Source organism: Camelus bactrianus, chromosome 19 (assembly GCF_048773025.1).
Source record: "Camelus bactrianus isolate YW-2024 breed Bactrian camel chromosome 19, ASM4877302v1, whole genome shotgun sequence".
Taxonomy (NCBI): Eukaryota; Metazoa; Chordata; class Mammalia; order Artiodactyla; family Camelidae; genus Camelus; species Camelus bactrianus.
The window spans coordinates 12289747-12315020 of record NC_133557.1 but is presented as its reverse complement, the minus strand read 5'-3'; the positions used below and the strand labels follow the sequence as shown (position 1 = coordinate 12315020).

The 25274-nt window shown below is 45.0% G+C and overlaps 1 protein-coding gene across 2 annotated transcripts in view; it reads left to right on the top strand.

Annotated features, from left to right (window-relative positions):
- PIGU (phosphatidylinositol glycan anchor biosynthesis class U) overlaps positions 1-25274 on the top strand; it is a 79221-nt gene that overhangs the window by 50436 nt on the left and 3511 nt on the right. The window contains exons 8-12 of one of the 2 annotated variants that reach the window (XR_006726949.2): positions 6872-7026; positions 8660-8803; positions 11528-11652; positions 17369-17511; positions 22070-22252. Coding sequence is in view for 1 of the 2 variants with exons in the window: in XM_010960833.3 (XP_010959135.2) it covers positions 6872-7026; positions 8660-8803; positions 11528-11652; positions 17369-17511 (567 nt within the window). In the remaining variant the exon portion in view is untranslated. The remainder of the gene's footprint in view (positions 1-6871; positions 7027-8659; positions 8804-11527; positions 11653-17368; positions 17512-22069; positions 22253-25274) is intronic. The other variant, XM_010960833.3, reaches the window with a different exon arrangement.

The following is a 25274-nucleotide window of genomic DNA, read 5'->3' as shown; positions in this document are numbered from 1 at the left end:
CTTGCTAACGAAGTTTTGATTAATAAAGGTTGCAAAATGTGTCAAAGTCTAGTCTGAAACTTGCTTTCTTTGCAGTGAGATTCTAGAGGAGGGGCTAACCCTTACCCACCTCAAACTTTTTCAAGGCAGCTGGTAAAGAACCTCTGAGTTATATGTGACCAAAACAGCCACTGAATCACACACTGAATGATTAAAGTGGTTAAATGCATGTTGTGTGAATTTCACCTCAAAAAAAAAATTCTATACTGTCATTAGCTTATTGCTCAAATTCTTCTAGCTTTGACCATTATGAGTTCCTTCAGATTGGCCCCTGTATTCTTTTGACAAGTCCCGTCTATTTTGAGCCTTTCCTTCCTTTCTTTCTAGTACCACCAGATGTTCCAGGCTCATCTTGTATTTTCCATGCCCCAGCCCTGGAATCAGCTACTTCTTCAAGGACTCCTGGCCCCTTTTGTTGGGGATGCTATTTAGAAACCAAGGGTTCTAGGTATGCTTATTGTTACTGGGGTATCATTGCTTCTGGCAGACAGAGCTAGGGAATATATGTATGCATACTAACCTGTACACACACACATATTTAATTGTTTATACTTCTGTTTGTTCATACTGATACCTCTGATCTCAGTGGCGTCTCTGTTTATACTGATATACTTATGATTTCCATTCAACACTATAGGGTTCACTTTAGTCTCCTTTTTTCTTGTTTATAACTTCTTTCTCTAACAGTAAGAAGTCTAACTTTCATTGTCTACAATATATTTGCCTATTTGTTTAATTCTAGTATTCACATAAAGTAGATCTAGAATTGTTGTGCGAAATACCCCTGTATGAAATACATTTACTAATTTGATTATAACACTTGTGTACTGTTCTTTTTGTCTTTAGCTTAAGTATTCTGTCATTACTGTTTCTCACCGTCACTTAGGTTAGCTCTTTTCTTCCCCCATATGGCCTTTCTCCCCCCATATGGTTATGTATTTGTATGCATTCATGTATTTGTATGTATTAATGTGTTGTATGTATTCAATGTATATGTATATATACATATAATATATATTATGTATTGTGTGTGTGTATTCAGTGTGTTTACATAATGTGTATGGCTATTAATTTGTAATCTAGTTAGGTTCATTTACTACTGTTTGTGTTCATTTTGGATTTCCCCCTACATCCTGGTTGATTTTAACCGTGGTATGTGAAGGGACTATGAAACATTACTGTGGTTCTAAGAGGCATCTATACAAAAAGATATATTTGGAAAAGTATTACTCTGTCCTCATCCCTGCTGTCTTGCTCTTTTCTTTCTACTTCTTTCCCTATCACCCTAAGTAACTATTCTCTTTAGTTTCTGGTTTATCCTTCTTGTATTTCTTTTGTGCAAATGAGCCAATACATGTATATTTCCTTCTGTCCTCTTTTTCTTATATGAAGAATAACATACTCTAGGTACTCTTTTGAGCTTTGCTTTTTTCATTTAGTATTACTTCCTGGAAATCACTACCTACAGATACACAGAGGTCTTCCTCATTCTTTTTCAAGCTGCATAGTCCTCCATTGTGTAGACACACCACAGTGTATTCAGCTTCTTCCTATGTATGGGAATTTAGATTGTTTCCAATATTTTGCAATTACAATTAATGCTTCATTGAATAATGTTGTGTATATGTATTTTCGTGTTGTTAGAGGTATGTATCTTCAAGGCAGATTTCTAGAAGTAGAATTACTGGATCCAAAGGTATATATATATTGCAATTTTGGGGTTTTTTTTTTCAAATTTCCCTCCAGAAAGGCTGTACAGATTTTCTGTTTTCACCAGTAAATTATGAAAGTGTCTGTTTTCCCACAGCCTCACTAACAATGTGCTGTCACATTTTTAAAATTTTAAATCCAGTCTGATTGTGAGAAATGGTATCTCAATGTTGTTTTAATTTGCATTTCTCTAAATATGAGTGCGTTTGAACATTTTTTCATGTTTATGGTTTGTCCATTCCACAACCCCCCCTTCATTTTTCTGTTGGATTTAGGTCTTTTTTCCTTCAATTTTTTAGAATATTAGGAATATTAACCCTTTGTCTACAAGTATTTTCTTCCAGTTTTTCATTTGTCCTTTGACTTTGTTTATACTGTTTTTCTTTTAACAGCTTTTATTTTTTATCAAGATATGCCATACAGTTTACCTATTTAAAGTGTACAATTAAAGAATTTTTAGTATATTTACAGAGTTGTGCAGCCATCACCACAGTCAATTCTAGAACATTTTTATCTCCTGGGAAGAAACCCCATACCCATTAGCAGTCACTCTCTGTTTTTCCTAAGTGTCCCTCTCCATTCCAGCCCTAGGCAACCACTATTCTGCTTTCTGTGTTTGTAGGTTTTCCTATCCCGGACATTTTATATGAATGGAATCATGTAATATATAGTTTTTTGTGTTTGGCTTCTTTCACTTAGCGAAATGTTTTTAGAGTTCATCCCTCTTACAGCATGTATTAGTACTTCATTCCTTTTTATTGCCAAATAGTATCCCATTGTGTGGATACGCCATATTTTATTTATCCATTCACCAGTCTATAGACATTTGGGTTGTTTCTACTTTTTGGCTATTATAAGTCATGCTGCTGTGAATATTTGCATATCTGTTTTTGCATGGACACATATTCTCATTTTACTTATGGTGTTTTTAATATGTAAAACTTTTCATTTTTATTACCTCTGGATTTTGAGCTTTTCCCTATATCAGGGTTAAAGACAAATATACAGTGGCTTTTTTTCCCTACTACTTCATGGTTTCATGAAAAAAAATTTAGATCCCTAATTCATTTGGAATTTAATTCTTGTGAATGGTGTGAAATATAATCTAATTTTGTCTTTTTCCAAGTTACCTAATTGCTCTAACACCATTTATTAAAAAGTCCACCTTTACCCCAGTGATATGCCACCTTTGGCATATACTAAATTTCTCTAAGTGTTTTGGTCTAATGCTGAACTTCCTATTTTATTCCACTAGTCTGTCTATTTATGTGCCAGTATTGTACTATTTTAACTGTAGAGTTTTTTTAGTATATTTTAATGTCTGATAGGACTAGTTCTCCCTTTGTAATTTTTCCTTGTTTCTGTTTTCCTAGCTATTCTTGCATGTTTATTTTTCCATGTGTACTTCAATATCATCTTACATAATTCCATAAAATAGCTTATTGGCATTTTTATTGGGATTGCATTATTATATTGAATTTAAAAATTAACTTAGGGAGGACTGACATCTTTATAATGTTGAATTATCCTAAACAACAACAGGGGATACCTGTCCATTTGTTCAAGTCTATGTTAGTGTCTTTCAGGAGTGTTTTAAAATTTTCCTTGAATAGGGTTTGCACATTTCCTGTTAAATTTAACTCTAAGTTTGAATTTCTTTGGTGTTTTCTCTACCATTGTGTCCTCTAATTGTTTATTTGTGCATATGGAGGCTGTATTTTTTTTTCTTTCCAGGGTTGTTGAGATAAAATTGGCATAGAGCACTGTATATTTAAGCTATAAAGTATAATGATTTGTCTTACATACATCATGAAATGATTACTACAATAAATTTAGTAAACATCCATCATCTTATATAGATACAAAATAAAAGAAAAAGAAAAATATTTTTTCCCTTATGGTGAAAACTCTTAGGATTTACTCTCTTAACTTTCTTATATAACATACATCCGTGTTAATTATACTTATCATGTTGTACATTACATCCTAATACTTATTTATCTTATTTTGTACCTTTTGATAACTTTCACCCAATTCCTCCTCCCCCACCCCCCACTTCTGGAAACCATAAATCTGATCTCTTTTTCTATGAGTTTGTTTGTTTTTGAAGTATAATTGACCTGCAACACTGTGTTAGTTCCTGGTCCACAACATAATAATTCGATATTTCTGTACATTACAAAATGATCACCATGGCTATTCATATGTTAATTTTATACCGTGCCACTTTACAGAATTCTTTTATTGTTTATTATTTTTATCATGACTACTTGTTGTATAAGTCTCGATACTGATAGGAGTTCTTACCTGTAAGCTATTTGTGATACATACATCAATAGCTTTTCTTATCTTGAACAAACCTTGATTTTAGAATAAACCAAACCTAGTCATGACACAAATTTATCATGATCTTTTTCGTGTGTTGCTGACTTATATTAGATAATATTTCACTTAGCATTTTTGCATTTGTGTTGGTAATTGCTTTTGATATCAAGCTTTTATTTGCTGTGAAAGAGTTAATGTAAAATTAGAATCACCTGCTTCTTGAATGTTGATTGAACTTTCCTGTAAAACTGGCTGGGCCTGCTCTTTTCTTTATGGGAAGAATTTTCATTACTAATTAAATTTCTTAAATGATTATAGGACCATTCAAATTTTCTATTTCTTCTTGAATTAGTTTTTTCCCTGATTTTTTTATTTCATGCTTTCAAAAAAGTTGAAAGACTAATATAATAAATACCCTTTACTTGGATTCTCCAGTTATCATTTTCTGTACCTCTGTAGATATATAGACTTTTTTTTTTCTTTTTTCCCCTGACTCATTTGCAGGGAAGTTACAGACAACAAAACACATCCATCCTAAATACTCAGGTAGCTCTTAAGATATAGAGCATTCTTCTACCTAACCACACTACTACTAGCACACCCAAGATTACCTTTCAGAGATTATTGTCTAATATATACTCTCTAAATTGAAATTCCCCAATTTATACATGACTTTAATAGCTTTTAGGGGGAGAGGTGGGGTTCAAGATCCAATCAAGGATCATGTGTTACATTCCATTGTCATCTCCTTTATCTCCTCCACCTTTTGTTTTTTTTATAACACCAGCATTTTAATTGAACCATTTAAATTATTTAAATTCTCCATAGACTGTGTCCATTTTGCCTCAGTTTTTAAATACGTCAGCATACTTTTTAATATTTTATTTATTAACCCTGATGCAGCCATAGAGTTATGTCTCCTTTCATATCCCTAATACTGTTTATTCTCTCTTTTCTTTGATCTGTCTTATCTAATGAGATTCATCAGTCTCATCAGTCATTTCTAAGAGCTTCTGGCTTCTCGATTACTTAGATATTTCAGGCTCAGTTTCAGATCACTGCAATAAAGCAAATATCACAGTATAGCAAGTCACACAAATTTTTTGGTTTCCCATTGCATCTAAAAACTATGTTTATATGGTAGTCTTTTAAGAGGTATGATAGCATTATGTCTAAAAAAATGTGCATCTCCTAATTTAAAAATCCTTTATTGCTGACAAATGCTAGCCACCTTCTGAGCCTTTAGTGAGTCATAATCTTTTTGCTGATGGAGGGTCTTGCCTCGATGTTGATGGCTGCTGACTGATCAGGGTTGGAGTTGCTGAAGTTTGCAGTAGCTGTGGCAATTTCTTAAAATGAGACAACAATGAAGTTTGCCAACAAACATCAATGGACTCCTACTTTCACAACAATTACTATGTAGCATGCAGTGCTGTTTGATAGCATTTTACCCGTGGTAGAACTTCTTTCAAAACTGAAGTCAGTCCTCTCAAACACTGCTTTATCAACTAAGTTTATGTAATATTCTAAATCTTTTGTTGTCATTTCAACAGTTTTCACAGCATCTTCACCAGGAGTAGATTCCATCTCAAGAAACCATTTTCTTTGCTTATCCGTAAGAAACAACTCTTCATCTGTTCAAGTTTTATCATGAGATTGCAGCAATTCAGTCCCATCTTCAGGCTCCACTTCTAATTCTAGTTCTCTTATTAGTTCTACCACATCTGCAGTTACTTTCTCCACTGAAAACTTGAAGCCTTCAGAAGCATCCATGAGGGTTGGAATCAACTTCTTCCAGATTCCTTAATGGTGATATTTTGACCTCTTCCCATAAATCACCAATGTTCTTAATGGCATCTAGATTGGTAAATCCTTTTCAGGTTTTCGATTCACTTTGCCCAGATCCATCAGAGACATTGCTGTCTATGGCAGCTATGGGCTTACAAAATGTATTTCTTAAATAGTAAGACTTGAAAGTTGAAATGACACCTTGATCCATGGGATGCAAAATGAGTGTTTTGTTAGGTATGAAAAACAACGTTAATCTCACCATACGTCTCCAGAATTCTTGGGTGACCAGGTGCATTGTTGATGGGCAGTATATTTTGAAAGAAACCTTTTTTTTAAGCAGTAGGTCTCAAAGGTGGGCTTAAAATATTCAGGTTGTATTTTTATTACAGATGTTGGCTAATTGCATTACGGCCAGAGAATAGGATCTGTATGATACAGATTCCTTAAAGTTTATTGATACTGCTTTATGGCCTGGTTCAGCTATATAGTCAGCTTTTATAAATGCCCCCAAATGCTTTAAATGAATGCAGATTTTCCAGGTGCACTGTTTTATATAAGTATATTTGTTTTTTTAAGATCTTATGTGAACAAGTTCATTAAGTGTGCTCTTCGTATTTCTACTTGATTGATCTACCAGTTAGCCACTGATGATGGATTTGTGTATTTTTCCTTTGCAGCTCTGCACATGTTTGTTTTATAAATTTTGATACTATGTTATTAGGTATATACAAATTTAGAACCTTTAGAACTGTTACCTCTTTCTACTGAATCTTTTATCACGATGGAACATCTTTATCTCTGCAATGCTTTTTAAAGTCTACTTTACCTGGTAGCAATAAACAAACTAATTTTCTTTTGATTAGTGTTTACCTAGTGTATTTTTTCAGCTCATTGATTTTCAACTTTTCTGTATCCTGTGTTTTGCAGGAGGATTCTTAAAGTTTAGTCTGATAACTGCTCTTTGTCCTTGAGATCCTTAAATGTACGATTCTGCCTTCTCTCCTAGCGGCAGTACATACCTGTGAAAGTGAAGAGCAAAGCCTTCTGGATCTTCTTTTGCGAGTATGCCATGATGTACGCAGGAAGCCTGGTGGTAATCGTTTGCCTCTCCTTCTTCCTTCTCAGCTCCTGGGATTTCATCCCTGCAGTCTATGGCTTCATGTAAGTAATGACTTCATTAGAAAACTTTGGAAGCTGATGTAGTCTTCACAGCTCTATCTGAAATGAGGCAGAGGGAGAGCAAGCACAGGCAGCATCTAGAGCAGTGGCCTCAGACCATAGTGTGCATCAGAATCATCCACAATTCTTGGACACCCAGATTGCTGGGCCCCACCTGCAGAGGTTCTGATTAACTAAGTCTCGGGGTAGGAACCAAGAATTTGCATTTTTAACGAGTTTTCAGGTGATGCTGATGCTGCTGGTCCAGGGAACACATTTTGAGAACTGTTGGTCTAGAGCACACCTTAATCTAGTGCAATTAAATAACACCGTCTGGGAACATCCAAAGCAACTACCAGCCTCTGACTGGAAGGTTTTGATTCAATCCCAGGCGGGAATGGATGTGTTCCTCTACTACAAGAGGATCTCCAACAGGTTTAAAATAGAGCCACCTTTCCTACGTCAAGCTTTTAGAGAAAATCAAAATGGGTTTGCAGGATGAATTCTGCAGACATTTCCAGATGTTCTCCCTGTGGTGTGCTGAGGAGGGGAGTCGCTGCCAAAGCCTTGAGGAACTAACAGCCCAGTGAGAGACAGACACACTTAAACCTGCCAGGATGGCAGGGAATCTGTGGCAACCTCCTCTTTGGGATTCTGGGCTGCTTATTTGTGTGGAATCTTGGCTGAGCCTACCAATGATTTAGTAACCCTCAGCTTATCATGCTCTGCCTCGGATAAAAGTTTGTAATGCCTGACGAAAAGCTTTTCCTAGTGTTCTGCTGGTCCACAGATTGTGTTCTTTACCTCATTTCACGGAAAAGGAAATGTAGTTACAGCAGGAAGCTGACTCGCCCTGGGCGGAGTCCTTCGTCAGTAAAATCTGCCCATGAACCATTGCCTCTCTCTCCCTTTCCATGCTTCAGTGGTTGTACTTTTAAAATTGTGAATTGGCATCAGTTTCAACCCCATATTTTTTAAAATAAAAAAATTTAATGTAAAGTTTTAGACAAGCCAGAATTGCATCCAATCTTTATTTGATATACGAGACAGAAAGTTTTCCCGCTAAACCCTTACTTCTCAAGTAAGGTCTGGGATCCTAGCCAGAACCTGGCAGTGGTTCGTCAGGCCCCTGGAGGTCTCACTGCAGTGTCAGGCACTCAGTCTGCTGGCTCCTGCTATGGGCATGCGGAGCAAGAATGAGGAGGAACAGGATCTTTGAGCTTGTTCTTCTAGACAAGTCTTTAGAATGCCCAAAATAGGTATTGTTTATTTCAAACCCATTCCTCTTTTGCTATAGTACAATTCTGATTTTAAACATATATATCTTGGGCAGTAAAAGAGGGGCTAGTGTTTTGATTTCTAGCGTGAATCCCTGCCTTGTTTCAGATCTTTGATGTATGCCAGAGTTTGGCTCAGGTAATATTTTTTATGGGTTATTATTCTCTGTGTCTCCACCCATTATTTTGTTAATTACCTGTATCCAGGCTCCTGGAGAGCCCCTCATATCCTGTTCTTTGTGGGGACAGTCACCTTTGACTGCCCAGCAGTGACCAAAGCCTTCAGGAGAAAACCAGGTCAAAGCAGACCATTTATAACTTCGCTTTTTTTTGCTCTTCCTTTGTTTTCTTCGTTCCAGACTTTCTGTTCCAGATCTCACTCCAAACATTGGTCTCTTCTGGTACTTCTTTGCAGAGATGTTTGAGCACTTCAGCCTTTTCTTTGTATGTGTGTTTCAGATCAACGTCTTCTTCTACACCATCCCCTTGGCCATAAAGCTAAAGTAAGTGGTGGGACTGCTGCTTTTTTCTCCACAGAGCCATTTGTGGCTTCACAGGGGCTTTTCAGACTGGGAGCATCTGCCATCAGATTTATGCCCTTTCTGCCCAGGGAACCCTGCCCTCAGTCGTCTTGGGTGCCAGTGGTACCCAGCAATAGAGTCACACACGAGTGCAGCTGCAGGGAGGGTGCTCTGGAGCACTGATATTACTCCTGGCCTCACTTTGGGGTGCTTGAGCCCATGTTGCTGCTGAGCTCACTCACTGTTTTAGACAAGAGCGAGGGTTGGGGTGGGGGAGGTGTCCTTGTTGGGTGTCCTCCGTCAGCATCTCAGTGACACTTTGCCCAGAGTGACTCAGGATGTGTTAGTTGGGAGGCTGGCCACCTGCAGCTCTGTTTGATCTTCTGATCAATTTCCCTCAAAAGAGTTGTCTGTGGAGCTCCCTTCTGCAGTCTAAGAGAGCTAGGATGTGTTGAGCCTGGCTCCACCTCAGACACCTTTCTAGGCTTTCTGAGATGTATTCATACCTAACCCTTCCAAGGAACTCTTGGAGATAGGCACTATGTTATTATCATTTCCATTTTATACTTGAGGAAATTGACATTCAGAGAGGTGGAACGATTTTCTCAGAGTCACACAGCCTGTGAGCAGTGGAGCTGATTCAGACCCAGGTTTGTTTGACTGCAGAATCTATGCTCAGTCCCCTGCACAGTGCCAGGCTCCTGAGAGAGATCACTTGTACTAGCTCCTGGAAATGGTTCTATTATCCCAGCTTCAGAGAGGAGAAAACAGGCACCGATAGGCACAGATATGCCTGGGTGGTCCAGAGAAGCTGGAAGAGTTTTGATTTAGATTTCAGGAGCTTGAGTTTTCTGCTCCAACCTTCCTGCCATTCTCCATGGCCAGTGAACCAGTGCACATGGTTCCCATTCTGTGAAAGCTCAGAGCTGATATTTCCTTCCCATGACATAGCCTGGGCCTGGCATCTGACAGAAAACCATTCTTCCTTGACCTGGCGAGCTCCAGAATTCTAGCAGCCTACCCAGCCAAGTTCTCCAGCTGTCTGGTCCACATTTCCTGCTCTTGTTCTGGTCAGGCCCAGCCACTGGGCTGAGAAGCAGGGAGCCTGGAGCATCTTTCCTCGTTCGGTGTAGCCAGCTCTCCAGCAGCTTCTATTGTCTGCATGTGAAAGTCCACAGATGACCCCTCGGTAGACAGTAGCACCACCATCTTGTGACACCATCCCCTCTCCCCTTCCCCCACAACCAGGGCCTCAGGGGGCAGAAGATATAAGGATACCTGACCTCCCCCATGGCTGCCCTCTTGTACCTGAATATGATGTTCCACTATCTCTCCAGCCCCTGCAGTGCCAGCTTCGTGAGAACAAGCCCTTCAGCTCCGCTCTCCCCAGGCAGTGTTGCAGGAGGTTCTGGTCTCCACGTTTTTTGGCACTACTTTGTCCCTGGCCTTTTCATAGGAATGTCGTAGCTGTTACCAGCTACCTAAAAAGTCCAAAGCCAATGATACAGATTGTCTTTAGGAAGATGCTCGCCAAGATAGACAGACCCTGCTTAGAGGCTACAGGACTGTGTGACTCTGCCAAGCTCAGTTTCTGAGCCATTTGCTGTCTAATATTTGGGTGTGAATGCGTTTGTCTCCACACCTCAGATTTATACCCATTGAGTCACCCTGACCTTTGACCTGTAAGACAAGAATGCCATTAACCTGAAGAAAACCTTCATGAGCTGGGCATCCATGTCCTATGCAGAAGTAGGCCACATGCATGTCATTCAGGTGTAGCTGAATGGAGGAGGGGCAGACCTGGCTTCTTCCTGGTGGCTTCCCTTCAGCACTTGGTCAGCTCTTGGAGGAGCACTGAGGTTGAGCTGTCTCACCCTCCCGGGTCAGAGCTGTGATGCTGCTGGGCACTCAGAACAGTGCTGGTGGTGCTAGGAGTTCTGGAGACAGACAGCTCCATCTCTTACGAATTCTCTCACCTTCTCTGAACCTGACTTCCTCATCTGCAAAGTGCAGTGACAGCATTGCCTACCTCGAGGGGCAGTTGAAGTGTAGTGAGGATCACATGCGATGATACAAGGAAAGGGCCCAGGACAGAACGTAGCATAGAGTGAGGATTCAGAAATGGTAGCCATTGTTACTAGTTTAAGGTTACAAGAACTCTAATTCCAGCCCTTAAGAGCTGAGAGAGATGCTTCCTACAGCTCTCGGTTCTCTATCTGGAGCGGAGCTCATCATAGCTAAAAGTCTATCGGCCCCACTGACCCTGTTGTCAGAGAAAAAAGCATTAGCAAGGAAGCACTTCCTGCCCTGGGTGCAGTGTCAGGGGCCTCTGGCAAGGGCGGTTGCTGATTACTCTGACAAGCCGTCATTTAAGCCCAGTAATAAAGGATGCTGACTTCATTTGTTTTCTTCCTCGGTGGCTCCTGGGAGAAGGCCCAGAGCTGGTGGGGGGGTGGGGGTTGATGGGAAATGTCTCTGTGGGCTGTTTCTCTAAGTGTTTGCTGGGCTCTCCACCACCTCTGGGCCTCTCGGGGTCCCCTCAGTTTTCTGCTCTGCTGCTTGGCCTGGCCCCATGTCTTGTGGGTGGCAGAGCCAGCCCTGCCTGAAGACCCCTGGAGAGTATTTTTGGGTTTGAGGGATAGGGTCAAGAGTCTGTGGAGTGGGGCTGGTCCCTGATTGATCTTCCTCTGCCCTGCCTTCCCCCAGGGAGCACCCTGTCTTCTTCATGTTCATCCAGATTGCCATCATCTCCATCTTCAAGTCCTACCCGACAGTGGGGGATGTGGCCCTCTACATGGCGTTCTTCCCCGTGTGGAACCATCTCTACAGATGTGAGTACTCCCACCTCTAACCCCCTGGATGAATCAGCAGGGAAAGAGGGATTGATAGGCATTTGCTGGGCACCTGATGAGCTAGCAGCACCAAGAGAGAGGTGGTGACAGGAGGCACACGATCTGCCTCCTCGGTGCTACAGGTTACTGATAATAATAAAATAACTAGCATGTACTGAACACTTACTGTGTACCTGGCCACCATGGTTCTAAGAGCATTACATGCATTAGCTCCTTTTATCTTCACACCAGACTTTGAGGAAAGTGTCCCCATTTTACAGATGAGAAAACTGAGGTACAGGAAGGTAGAAACACGTATTTAAGGTCACATGACTGGTAGGTAGAAAGGCTAGCACTGGAATCCAGATCTGTGAGCCTCCAGCCAGCACTGGCCAGTAGGGCTTTCTGTGATGACAGAAATGCCCTGTGTCTGCACAGTCTAAGAGAGTAGCCACTAGCTGAGAAACTGAACTTTTAATTTAAACTAAAGAAGCCACAGGTGGCTAGTGGCTGTCATGTCGGACAGTATAACACTAGACTTTGGCTTTGAGCCATTTCCCAGTGCTATACCGAAAGGTCCAGAGAAGACAGATGAGCAACACTAGACTTCCCACCTGCTGGGAAGACCCCTTTAAGCTCTAACCATCCCTTCCTCAGAAGACGGCCTAGCGGTGATCCAGTTGTGCTTTCTAGTATTTCCTAGTGTTTCCCTCAGTCGGGCTCTTTGCCTTCTGTGTGGGTTCTTTTCAGTGTTTGTGAGCTCCCTGAGGATAGGCCAATAACTCACTTGCCTCTGTCCAGGATCCAGAATCAAACCTGACACACAGGACAACTCAGCAAATGTTTGCGTATGGGCTTATTAAACCTCCCTAATGAAGAGGCAGTGTCAGTGGCCCAGCATCACTTGATTCTCTAAACAGGGAAGGGAGCTGGTGAACTTTCCTTCCCTACATTGGGTGCACAGCAAGGGGTCAAGAGTGAACTTGGGGAGGGCAGGCTTCAGAGGAAGTGAGTCTGTGTTGTTTTGGGGCTGCTGGGTGTCAACAAGGAAGCAAAACTGACCAACTGCTGGAAAGAAGCCTGCCTGTAGGAGTGGGCCTCTGAGTGAAGGTAAACAAGCTGGGCTGCTCCTGCAGGTGATGCCCAGTGAGGTGATAACCCATCCACCTAACTGGAAGCAGGAGGTGGCATCTTTTGCCTGTGAAATCCTCATGGCACAGACAAGAATCACTCAGTCCAGCAGGCTCAGAGTCAGCTTGGCAGAGTGCCCAGTGACAAGTCACCATGTCACAAAACATGTGAATATACCCCAGTTTGTGACAGGGTAAGTCTTGGAGATGTTGATCGTTATTCCAAAATGGAATAGTTTTTGACTCTCTGTCCCACACAGGGCATCTCCCTTGGGTAATATCTTTCATCTCATATTGTTGAACACAGTCTGGAGCCTGAGTCTGGATCTTGGCTTTCCCATTACTAGCAAATTATTTAACCTTTCTGAGCCTCCCATTTTTTCACCTGTCAGATGGGGAGAATATCTCCCATGGGTATTTCAAGTTTGAGAAAGAATACATGTAAACAGCACTGCAGTTATTATTAGTGGTAATAATTACGGGGAGGTCTCCTACATAGTTTCATGATCAAAGCTTCAGGCTTGGTAGCCAGAGTCATTCAGAGTCATTGAAATAAACATGTTTTTCAAAACTTGGAATAAGCTTTTTTATGCCCTCTGGGATGAGGAGGCACAAAAAATAAGGATGGGGTGTCTGGAAACCTGGATCTAATAGATACTGTTGCTGTCTGGCTGGGCAAGTTCAGCTTGTCTGAAGGTCCTGCAGAGAGTGTTGGCCACCACCCCTCGAGGCCCAGCTCCTGGGGCAGAGAGTACCCGTGCTTGGAGTGTCTGTTTGGGGCATTGCAGCTGTGAGTCATTACGAGCAGCTAGGAGTGTCTTCAGCCTGGTCCTATGGACCTATGAGTGAAGACTTTGCGAAGTCTTTACACCCAGGTTGAGTATATTCAGACCTTTAATGTGGTTAAGAGTACAGTTTCAACACTGGTTACCAGTGCTGGCATGCCTGCTTGCACCTTCTCCGTTTTGTTTTTCTGTTGTGCTCAGTGGGGAGAAGAGGCACGTGGGCCCCTTCCTGAGTGCTGGCCCCAGATGCTGGGACTCTGCGGACCTTGGGGCCAGGATGAGTCATACAGACATACAATGCGGTGTTAGGGAACAGCCTGCTGGCAGAGCCGGTGGCAGCCTGCAGTGGTCCAGCTCAAAGAGCAGTTACCAAAAGGCTGGATCTTGTGTCTGTGTTTTATTTTGTTTTTATTAACTATTTTATAAAGATAAAAGAATACTGATTTTAAAATACATATAAGTTATAAAAAATAATAACATAATAAATTCCCATGTACCCAGCACCTAGTTTAAGAAAAGAAACATCACCACGACCTTTGAAGTCCCTAAATCCCCTCTGTGCCCCTCCCGATGGGACTGGATTCTTCCAGTGGAATTTTATTTCTGAATGCCTGAGGCTCAGAAAGGGAGTGACTTGCCTGAAGTTTCGTCTGTCAGTGGTGGAACCAGAGATTGGAGAAAGTCACCCAGTGAACATGGTGGGAAATCTGATCCCATCTGGCCTAGCACATCTGATGAAGGGTGAACCCTTACGTCTCATCAGGCCCTGGTTATCTGTGACATCTTCGACACCTCCGGGGCCTGGAACAAGCCGTCCTGTGCCCCAGGCCCCTGGTTCCATCTGCTCTGGCATGTAGCTGTAATCCTCTGACCTATCAGCTAGCAAGAGTGAGTAACAGCTCCCCTGTCCTGCAAAGGTCACCACAGGCCAGAAGCCAAATGGGCACTGGTGACGTTCCTCTAGGCACATGGGAATGTATCTTTGCAGCCCTTTGTGGTTGCACCAGAAGCTGCATGTGAGCCTCCCTGCATGTGTGCACTTGGTCTTCCTATCACCCAGTCTGAAATCCAGAGTGGCTGGAGGCATGGAACAAAGACCCAGCTGGGCTGTCAGGCCACAGGAGTTTTATTTTAGGAATAGTGTATATTCTTTTCAGCAAAATAATTTCCAGAGGCTCAAAAAGAACCACTGAGAAATATAAATAGTGATATTTGAGTGGAGGTCCAGTAAATAATTTGTTTTCCTTTCTTGCAGTTGTAACATTGTTTAATACTACTACTACTTCTTCTCAGTACACACATCTCTTTTCCCAGACCTCTGTTTCTGGGAGCAAGAATGAGACTTCCAAGAGATCTCAGAAAGGCTTGTCAGGGCTTTTACCTCTTGACTTTGAAAACCCAGAATCGTGGAAATTTCAGCTCAGAAAAGAGGACCTTGCAAGCCCTTCAGGCCAGTGTTTCCACATTGTGGGATTTCATGGACCACTAACATTTCAAAAAATTCTGGTGACAGAGTTGCCAACTTTTTATTTTGCTGAAGACATTAAACAGTCAACTACGTCCCCATTTCATAAGAGAAAGGACTTTTTTTTTTTTTAACAACAACTAGCAACAAAATACCTATCATTTCTGAATAAAGAACAGACCGTAAATTGAAAACATTCAGCTTTAACAAGAACTCAGAACTACCTTGTCCTAATTCTCACTGTGACACAGACCCATGAAATCTCTGGTATGGGCCTCTTATTTGGTAAGGGTCTGCAGCTGTAATGCGGTAGTTCACAGCCTTGGCTGCATCATCAGGGAAGCTTTTAGAAACCAATATGGATGGCTGGGTCCCACCCCTATCGGCTAATTTATGGCATCTGGGTAGGGCTCCCCAGGTGTATTCATTTTACAACCAGAATTGAGAACCTTGTGTGTAATCCCGGCCCCCTTCCAATGCATGAACCCCCAGTAGAGCATTTCAAACCAAGTCATTGTACAGCTAAGACAAGAGGCCTTCAGATTCGGGAGTTTCCCAATCTCTTAAATCTCCCGAAACTCTGACTTGAGAGAAAAGATTTCCTAAAGGTCAGGATCAGAGAGGGGAAGGGAACTTCTATTCATTAAGCGCCTACTGGGAACCAGACCTAAGGTTTTTTTTAAAGTGCTAAGTTTGTTTTTTAAAGGGATTCTTTTAATTAATTAATTTTAAATGATACTTATTAGTTTATTTTAAAATACAATAAAGTATAAAAAAAGAAACAAAAATAGCATATAATCCTACTGTCAGATAACCCCTTTGAATTAAAAGGGGAAAAAAAAGCACAGTGTGGTAGGCACAATGTCCCCTCCTTACCCCCCAATAAAGATGATCACCTCATAATTCCCAGAACCTGTGACTGTATCAGTTTATGTGGCAAAAGAGCCTTCAGATGGGGGAAGTATCCAGGATTACTCAGGTGGTCCCAGTGTAATCAAAAGGGCCCTTAAAAGTGGACGAGGTAGGTGCAGGAGGCATATGGGAAATCCCTGCACCTTCTACTCGGTTTTCCTGTAAACCTAAAACTGCTCTAGAAACTGAATCTGTATTTAAAAATGTAAAGTGGAAGAGGGAGGCAGAAGAGGAGGACATAATGATACAATGTGAGGAGGACTTAGTCCGACATTGCTGGCCGAAGATGGAAGGAGGTCATGAGCCTCTACGTGCTGCAAAAGCAGGCACACGGATTCTCCCCTAGAGCCGCTGGGGGGACGCAGCCCTGCAGGTACCTTGACTTTAGCCTGTGAACTTCTGACCTCCAGAAATGTAAGAGAATAAATTATATTGCTTAAGCCACTAAGTTTGTGCTAACTTGTCATTGCAGCAATACAAAACACACAGTAATACTTGTGTGCCAGGATTTCCACACCTTGTTTAATTCTTGGAACCCTCCCATGAAGCAGGCATTTTAGTCCTGTGTTATACATGGGGAAGCTGAGACTCAGAGAAATCCACTGGCAGAGCAGGAATTGTAACCAAGGTCTCTCTGAGGCCAAGTCTGTGCCCGCTGTCGGGCTGCCTTCCTCCATCTCCCGCTTCTGCACCCCCGACCCCTGGCAGAACTCAGCCTGCCTGCCCACAGACCACCCTGTGTATCGGGTCCTCCCTGGGGCTTCAGGGAGAGCTTTCTCCCTGGTGGGAGTCTCCATTCCCTCTGGGGGTGGGGGGTGATGTTAGGGAGGGTGTCAAAATGAGACTTTTAAATCATCAAAGGAAGAGTCAGGGACACTTAAAGAGCAAGGCAGGGGACCTAAGACATGAATTAGGAAGAGTGGCAAATGTGTTCCTGAGACCCAGGGCTGTGGCACTATAGAGACACTGAGGGGCTCTGATCTCCATGAGTTCACACTGCCTTCCCCATCCATGATCCACTTGGCCAGACAGCACCCTGGTTGCAGAGAGAAGGTGTTACTCTTGGCACCCCGAGATTGGGGGTTCGAGGGCTGTGTCTTGCTGAAATGCCCCTTGCAGTGCCCAGAGGCATTCAAGGCATTGCCAGCTATAGCCAGCTGAGGCCACAGTGGGAGGTAGAGTCCAAATCCAGCACCTCCCACCAGCTTTGGGCATGAGGAGTCATTGCCAAGGGTCTGAGGTTTGCATCTTGGCAGGCTGGTGCCTCTTAATGTGTGTGGGGAGCTGAGGGGTGGTGAGGGGAGTGGTTCTGCCTTTGAGCTACACCAGGCTCTTCCTGGGCCGCTGCCCTGCAGGGCCATCACAGTATAAAAGGTCCCAAATAGAGTCAGCATTGGGCTAACTGTGACCCTCTGTCTTTGCAGTCCTGCGAAACATCTTTATCCTCGCCTGCATCATTATTGTCTGCTCCCTGCTCTTCCCTGTCCTGTGGCACCTCTGGATTTACGCAGGAAGTGCCAACTCCAATTTCTTTTATGCCATCACACTGACCTTCAACATTGGGCAGGTAAGAGTCTAGGGCAACACAGGGGCAGGGGTTCATTTTGTAGCCTCAGACATTCTACCTGGGCCCTGGGTTCTGCAAAATAGGGGTTTGGATGTGAATGAGGGGCAGTTCCTCCCCTCAGGTAGCTCAAGGTCCGGTAGAGAAGGTAGGGAAGTAAGAGCAGCGGGGAAAACTGAATTTGGCTAGCATTTATTGGGCATGTTGCTGCAGTGAATTCTCACAGCAGGCCTGTGAGGCAGTGTTATCCCTATTGTGCAAATGGGATCCAGGGCTCACAGAGGTTGTCTTTTGCCCGAGGTCATTGGAGGAGCCAAGAATCAAATTCAGGGAGACCTGAATTCAGTTTCTGAGGCCACGCTCTTTCTGTAATTGAGCCTGGGCTGCGGCATCTAGAGCCGTGTGAGGGTGTGGAGGGCAGGGGCAAGGGGAGGAGAGAGTTAACTGGCTTGGGGGCAGCAGGAGCAAAGGCAGAGATGAGACTTAGTTTGGTCTAGCCTCTAGCCATTGGGTAAACCTGGAGCACAAACTGCAGCTGAAGTCGCAGGAGAGGAGCCTGAGGGGTTTACAGAATAAGTAGCAGCAAGGCCTTCAGGCCCCACCCAGGGAAAGCACCCCCCAACCCCTGTGCCATAGAGCAGTGCTTCTCAGCTCCAGAATCCCTGCAGGGAGCTTGTTTAAAAATGCAGATTTCCTGTTAATGTTTTAATGTTTATGCTAAATCTGTCACAAATGCATGGCTTTGATTGTTAAAAAAATTTTTTTTTCTCTAATTTCACTCCCAGAGATGTTGATTGGAATTTGTATTTTTAATCAAGCTCTCCAAAGATTCTGTTGCAGGTGGTCTAGCAAACCTCTCTGAAGTTCCCTTGTCCACTGTGCTGCGTTCTCTCAGGTCAGCTCTGTCCGAATTGTCAAGATCTCATGATAGCAGTTGTACCGTTCACCATTTCAACTGCCATTTGACACAGCCCAGCATTTCCTATGCATAATGGAAGGGATGGGAACAAGGCTCACTGGAAAGACCAATGATGCCAGTGAACAGTCCCCAGGGAGATTCTTGCCTCCAAGGTTAGCTGCTGGGAAAGAAGGGAGTTAGGGCTCTTGCAGTGAGTGATGGGTCTGGTATTTCCTGCATGGACATTTCTGGACAATTAATGTCCAGCCCAGCTGTTTATCTTAGTTTGTGAACAGCAGAGAGACAGAGGGCCCTGCAGCCTGGGTGGGACCAGGCCTGAGGGTCGGTTCTGCCTGTCACACACACAAGTTACTGTTGGCGAATGCTCAGCGCCTCCTACATGTGTCCATGTGAACTGAAATCTGCAGGATGCAACTTAGTACCGTGAAGAAATCCAAAAGATTGTTCTGGCTCTCTGCCTTGCTGAAATCCCCTTACTTTTCCTTTGAAAGTGATGACGGGCATGTGAGGACAATGGGCCTACCTTGGGCCTCTGGGGAGCTTGGCGAGCTCCACTGGAATAGTCCACAGCTTGTTGTCAGGTCATGAATGTCAAGTGTGGGTCAGGAATACAGTTGCAGTGATTATGAAGTGTCCATGGAACTTGCCAGGTTACAGCATTTTTCCCTGTGGCTGCCTTTATAAGAAAAGGGATTCTGAAAACAGCATGGGAGATGTTTGCAAGTTGTCAGGTGCTATCAAAGGCAGGAGAAACTGCATTGTTGGAAAAAGGAGGATGGGGTTGGGATTGGCATTCAAGGCCAAGTAGATGGAGAGTGTTAGTGGCTGAGCTATAGAGAAAAACCAGGTTGAATTCTTGGCATTGTCCTTTACCTTTAAAAAAAAATCTCTTTAAATTGTATTTTTTAATCATATAAGTAATACATGAATTCATTATTGCTGGGGGAAAAAAGGGAAAAAAATAAAAGCATATGGAATTAAGAGTAAATATTCCCCCCTGAGCCGCGTCCCTTCCCACCCAGTGCAGATGTGATCGTGAGGATCAGTTTGGGGTCTGTCTTTGCAGACTTCTGTGCATTTACAGACAGCTCTTAGTCCATATGCAAACATAAAGACATCCTACTCTAAGTACTGTTCTTTGACTTGCTGTTTTTCACTTAATGATCACCTTTCCTGTCGTGAGTGGTTAGGGAAAGCCATAGGGGATGAGGAGTGGGAGCTGGGCCTTCCTGATGCAGAGAGGTGAAGGGGAGAGGGTCCAGGAGGTGGACAGGTTGGGGGCCAAGTCACCCCTACTGGCTAAGCTCAGGGGTGGCAGCTCTGTCCCCAGCCCTTCTCCCACTTCTGCCAGAACCTGGTTTCTGTGGCCAGCAAACCCCTGCATGTCCCCACAGCCCAAGCCAGGGCAGCTTCCCTTTGACCTATAGTCAGTGCTTGCAGTGAGGTGTGCGGCATTCAGGGAGGTCCTTAGCCCCACACTGGCTCTTCCCAGCTCTCCTAGCTGTGCCTGTCCTTATAGTCGCCTGGTCCTCATTCTCTCCTCCCTGGGCAAGACAGATCAGAGCTGCCCTGGGAACGAGATGAGGATGGATTTGCAACAGGCGTCCAGAGCCAGGCCCATCACTTGCTGATTCCAGTGCTGAATGTGGAGAACGTCTTGGCCTGGAGATTTTCAGTCCTGCTCTGTTTGAGTTGGTCAGTGCTGCGCTCCATAATACAACAAATCTTCAGTAAATTATAGTGACACTGGCAGGTGAACCAGTGACTTAGTCCCTGCCCTTTCCCCTGGGGCCATCGAGTATTTTTCAACACGTGGCACAGATCATTTGTTAATTATAATTGTGTCTGAGAGTCAGTAACCAGGAAATGACAAGGAGGGATTGAGGTGGGTTGGTTGGTTCAGAATCCCCCTCCACTCTGTCACTGTATAACCTTCAGCGAGTGATTGACCCTCTCTGCGATGCAGGTGAAAACCCCACCTCCCAGGGTGGTGAGAGGATCCGCGTGTTGACCTGTGTTGTCTGGGAAATAGCACGAGCAACGTGCTCTCAAATACCCAGAGCAAATTCCTAAGGAAACATTCAGAGCTGGAAACTGAGGGAAGGAGAACAATCCTCTTCCCCCTCTTTGCTTTTTAACCCTTTTCTTCTGCAGGTCAGTGACCAGCAGAAGGATAATGGTCATCTAGGATGACATAAACAAATAGGAATGTTTAAATTTAGCCTTTTTAAGAGTAAGACATCCTGCTCACCCTAATTCAACTTAAAAACAGGTAACATAAGGAAATCGTTCCCTAAATTATAATTAAAAGTGGCTCAGGTTTAAAGAGCTCTAAACTAGGGGCCAGGCCCAGGTGATCCCTTTAATCTCCCGCGTCATGTGCTTGTTTGGCCTCTGGTGCTTTCTCTGTGTGTTGACGTGTGCTCTTCTGCTCGTGGAGGAGTTTATTTGTGTGTGTGTTTTATTGCTGGCATCATGATGAAAATGTAATAAAACATCTGGGTGCTCTCTCCTTGTTCGCACATGAGAGGAAGCTCCTTCCTGTTTCAGTCCTGCGTGTGCGGACTCACCACACCTGATGTAGCTTCTCCCCTGCTGATGGCCCTTCAGGTTGTTTTCTTTTTTTTTTTTTAATTATAATAAAGAATTGACTTAATCTTCATAACAGCACTTTGAGGGAGGCAGTATTGTTATCATCTCAGATACAAAGGGAGAATCTGAGGCTGGGAAGTCACAGCTCCAGGCAGTGTGTTTATTCATGCCCTGTTTCTCACACCCTATCAGGAGACTGTGGGTTCCACTAGGGCAGCCCCCAGACCTGTCTTTTTCACAACTGTATCCCCAGCACCCAGAAGAATCCTCAGTGACAGTTTAGTGATGAATAAATGGAATGAGCAAGGTCAAAAACCACAATTTCTGACCAGTGATCAGACAACCTTGAACACCCTCACCTCCCAGTTCGTGTCGGTGTTGGTCAGAGCTGGACCCGTGGCAGGTCCTGCTGGATTCCTAGGAGGTCAGAGCCAGAGTCCCCTTCCCCTCTCACCCTTTGGCTACCCTGAGAGTCCCACTCCTGCTCTGTGTCTGCATCTAAAACAGGCTCCCTGGTGGCTGCCCCTGCCCTTCCCAGCAGGACCTGAATCGCTCTTCAGGCTGCTGCCTCCTTGTCCCCTGGCCCGCCTCCATGTGCTGCAGACCCTGTAGATCCTGGGCTGGCCCTGCTTTGGCCTTCTGCCCTGGGGTCTGGGCACTAAACCTCTGGCACATTAGGCCTCGCTGGAACTCACTTGTTCACTCCAGCACAAGTGAAGCTGCAGTCCCGTCTCCTCAAATTGTCACTCACTTGGCCTGGTGTATCGTTCTGGGGAACGTACCAGTGAGGAACTGTGTTGGGACATGTCTGGCAGATTGCCAGGAGTTGGGTGGCATGTAGCCCACATTTGTGGACAGGCAGGGGCCAATTTCAGGCTTATTTCTGTATGGCCCTGGCTGGAAGATTCGTTCCTCCTGACATGAGGTGCCAGTGGCCCAGGCTGGAGTCCTGGTCCTCATCCAGCTGGGTGTGCATGTTGGCTTTGCTTTCCTCAGCTGGTGGCATTTTGTCAAGGTCTTAGTTCATTCCTTTGTTTCTCTCACCCTCAGCGCTCGGCATCCCAAGCTTGTCTCTCACAGGCCCTTCCCAGCCCCCTCTCCCCCCACAACCAGAGTGACATGAAAAGCCTGGGCTAAATACGGGGGGACAAGGCCAGCAGGAGGGCCTGGGCTTTGGAGGCCCGAACTCCACAGTGACCCCAGCCCCATCCTTGCCCAGCTCACTGGCCTTGGGTAAGTCACATAACTCCTTGGGCCTTATTTAATGATTTGCAGATATTAAGTAGGTGCCTACTGGGTGCCAGGCACTCTGCTAGGGGTGAATGAGACACAGCCTTGCTTCCTAGGAGCTCACCATCTGTGGGAGAAAAAGAAAAGAAAACTGGGGGAGCCAGGCAGCATGATGGTGCTGTGAATGGGGTCAGCACAGCCTGGGGCGCTCAGTGCTGGTGATTAAAGAAGCTTCTGGGGAGAGGCAGCCTCTCAGTGGAGTCCTGAGGGATGTGTAGGGTCAAACCAGGTTCTGGGTGGGGAGACCTGGGTGAGAGAGCAAGCTGGTGTGGAGGGCAGTTCTGCAGGAAAGGCACGTGCCACCTGGTAAAGAATGAGGCCGTTTCAGGACAGCAGTGGTCAGAGCCACGTGGCCCACATGGGCCTCATTATGCTGAGGACCAGGCTAAGCTGTTGGTTTTAAACTGAGGGCAACTGAGATTGGATTCATGCTCTGAAAACCTCACTCTGCCAGGAAGGAGAGCGGTCCGGGGTGTGAGCGGGGATCTGGAGCACAGGCAGGAGGCTGGTGAAACCTGGTGAGAGGGGGTTGTAGCTTCAGTTTCCTCAGCCTAGAAGGAGGGTGGTTGTGAGGACCCAGTATGGAGCTGAGTGAGGAAAACTTGTGTGAGTTGAAAAGTGCCACATAGATGATAATTGCTGTCTTAGCCAGCTGTGACCTTACTTTGTGACATTCCAGACCCTGAGGCTGAGATCCAGTGATTTTCCTATTGTTTTGTATACCTGTAGAGCTAGAGGGTGGCGCTCTGTGTCTCTACCATCTCCTCCTATGCGTGTCCCTTCAGGCCTGTGAGTTGGCAGGTCACACAGCTCCACAGGTTGGCTGTCAGCCCTTCTAGCTCCTCATTTCCTGGACCCCAGGCACAAGGGCAAAGGATGTTGCACTTTGCCAATGGTGACAACCAACTGGGTCCCCAAGTGCAAGCTGGCTGTCGAGCGTCAGCATCTCCAAGGCAAGTGAGAGACCTGGGAACCGGGACATGCCTGGAGTGGCAGTGTCTGCTTCTCCAGGATGCTGCAGCCCAGGAGTCAGTGTTGGCCAAGGCTGTCATCCCAAGTTCCCTGGCTTCTGGACATACTGACTTAACAGCCTTTGCTGGCTCTGCATCTCAGACACTTGTTTTGCCTTTTCCAAAAAAACCTCTCTCTCTTCTTGGCTAAGTGACAGAGCTGTGAACTGGGAGCACAGCCTTGACAGGGATGTCGGTTTACACGAAGCAAGAGTACGGAGCCAGAGCGAGACTTGGCGTGCGTGGGTGCAGACCCTTGAGACGGGTTGTGGGGGTGAAGGGATGGACTAGGGTTTGGGCCTCTGAGCCTAAACGCCTCACGTACTCCCAGGTGACCCTGGGCAAGACCCTAATCCTCAGAGTTTGCTTGTCTATAAGTGGGGCTTGTAAGCCCTACCCCAGGGTGTTATGAAGATTCAATGATATGCCTTTTGTTAAAGGGCTTGGCCCAGGGCAGATGTTCAGATGTTGCTTTCCCGGTCTCTCCTCTCTCCCATCCCATAGTGGAGCATGTTCTGACCATTTCATTCAACTTCTGATCTGCTCCTCTCTGTCCCTGGTCACCCTTTTATCAGCTGCCCCATTAAATCTTCGTCTTTATCGTGATCCAGAGGGGAACCTGGAGACCTCAGGGCTGCCAGTGAGAGGGATATGATCTGACTGAGCCCTCACTGGGGCAGTGCTGAGCAGGTAGGGACAGCAAACGACTCCATGTGCATCAGTCCCTGTGCTGGGTCTAGGGCCACAGGGCTGGAGTGGATGCCACCCCTTTTGGTGGGGGGGCCAATTCAGGGGTCACATAACTTTGTGTGGGGCTAGGGAGGACCCTGGAGGCCGGAGGTGAAGATGCTGCCTCTCAAGGGATGAGTAGGAGCCCCCTTTGGAGGAAGGGTCATTCCTCCCCAGGGATGAGACATGAGCAGAGGCACCCAGGTGTGGCCACTCAGTGTTTGCAGGACAGGCTACTTTCAGGGTTATGGGATGTGCAGGTGTGGCTCAGGGAGAGGGGGTACCAGAGGCTTCTGAGTGGGCAAGTACAGGGCTCTCATGTGTGTGTGTGTGTGTGTCTGTGTGTAAGATCCCTCAGGGGCCGGGAGGATGAGGGAGGCCTTCCAGCAAGAGGGGGCAGTGGGAGGGAGAAAAGGGGGCTGAGTGGGAGGAATTCTGAGGAGGGGAATTGGCGAGACCTGGTGGTGGGTAGCAGGAAAGAGGCCAAGGGTCTCTGCTGCAGTCGGTGAGGGGAGCTTTAAAGAGTGGGCTGCTCTTCAGGTCTCTGAAAGCAGAGAGACAGAGCAAGGACTAGGGGAGCCTCCACTGTAAGTAACAAATTAGTTTATCACTCATTTAACAGATGAGGAAAATGCTGTGTAGGGGAGGGGAGTGACTTAAACCAGGTCACACAGCCACCAGCTCGCCCATGCTATTTCCACTGCTCCTTTCCTGACTTCTCCTGCGCAGACTGGACAAAGGGGCGCCGGGTCTGCAGCTGCCACATTGGCTGAATCCCAGGGCCTCTCGGAAATCCCTTCTCCTCAGCCCAAATGGAAAGCCTCAAGGTTAGAAGAGGCTGTCTCAGCCAGCCTGTGACAGCTAGGGACTTTCCTCCAAGAGAGCCAAATCTCCAGGCCAGTGTTTCCTAGATATGCCCTCTCTTTGGGGGCAAGGGCAGGGCACCCACTCGGGACTAGTGACTTCTGGTTCCAGACAGACCAAACCAGCATGCAGAGTTCTTTCCCCCAACTCCACCCTCCCCTAATACTTTATTATGAAAATTTTCACACACAGGGCAAAGCTGAAAGATCTAACCTTGAACACCTATTCCTACCACCTAGATGCCGCAATTTACATTTTACTATACTTGTGTGATCACAAATTGTTCATCTCTTAATCCCCCAGTTTTTTGTAATGTATTTCAAAGTGAAGTGCAAACATCAGTATATTTCCTGCTAAATATT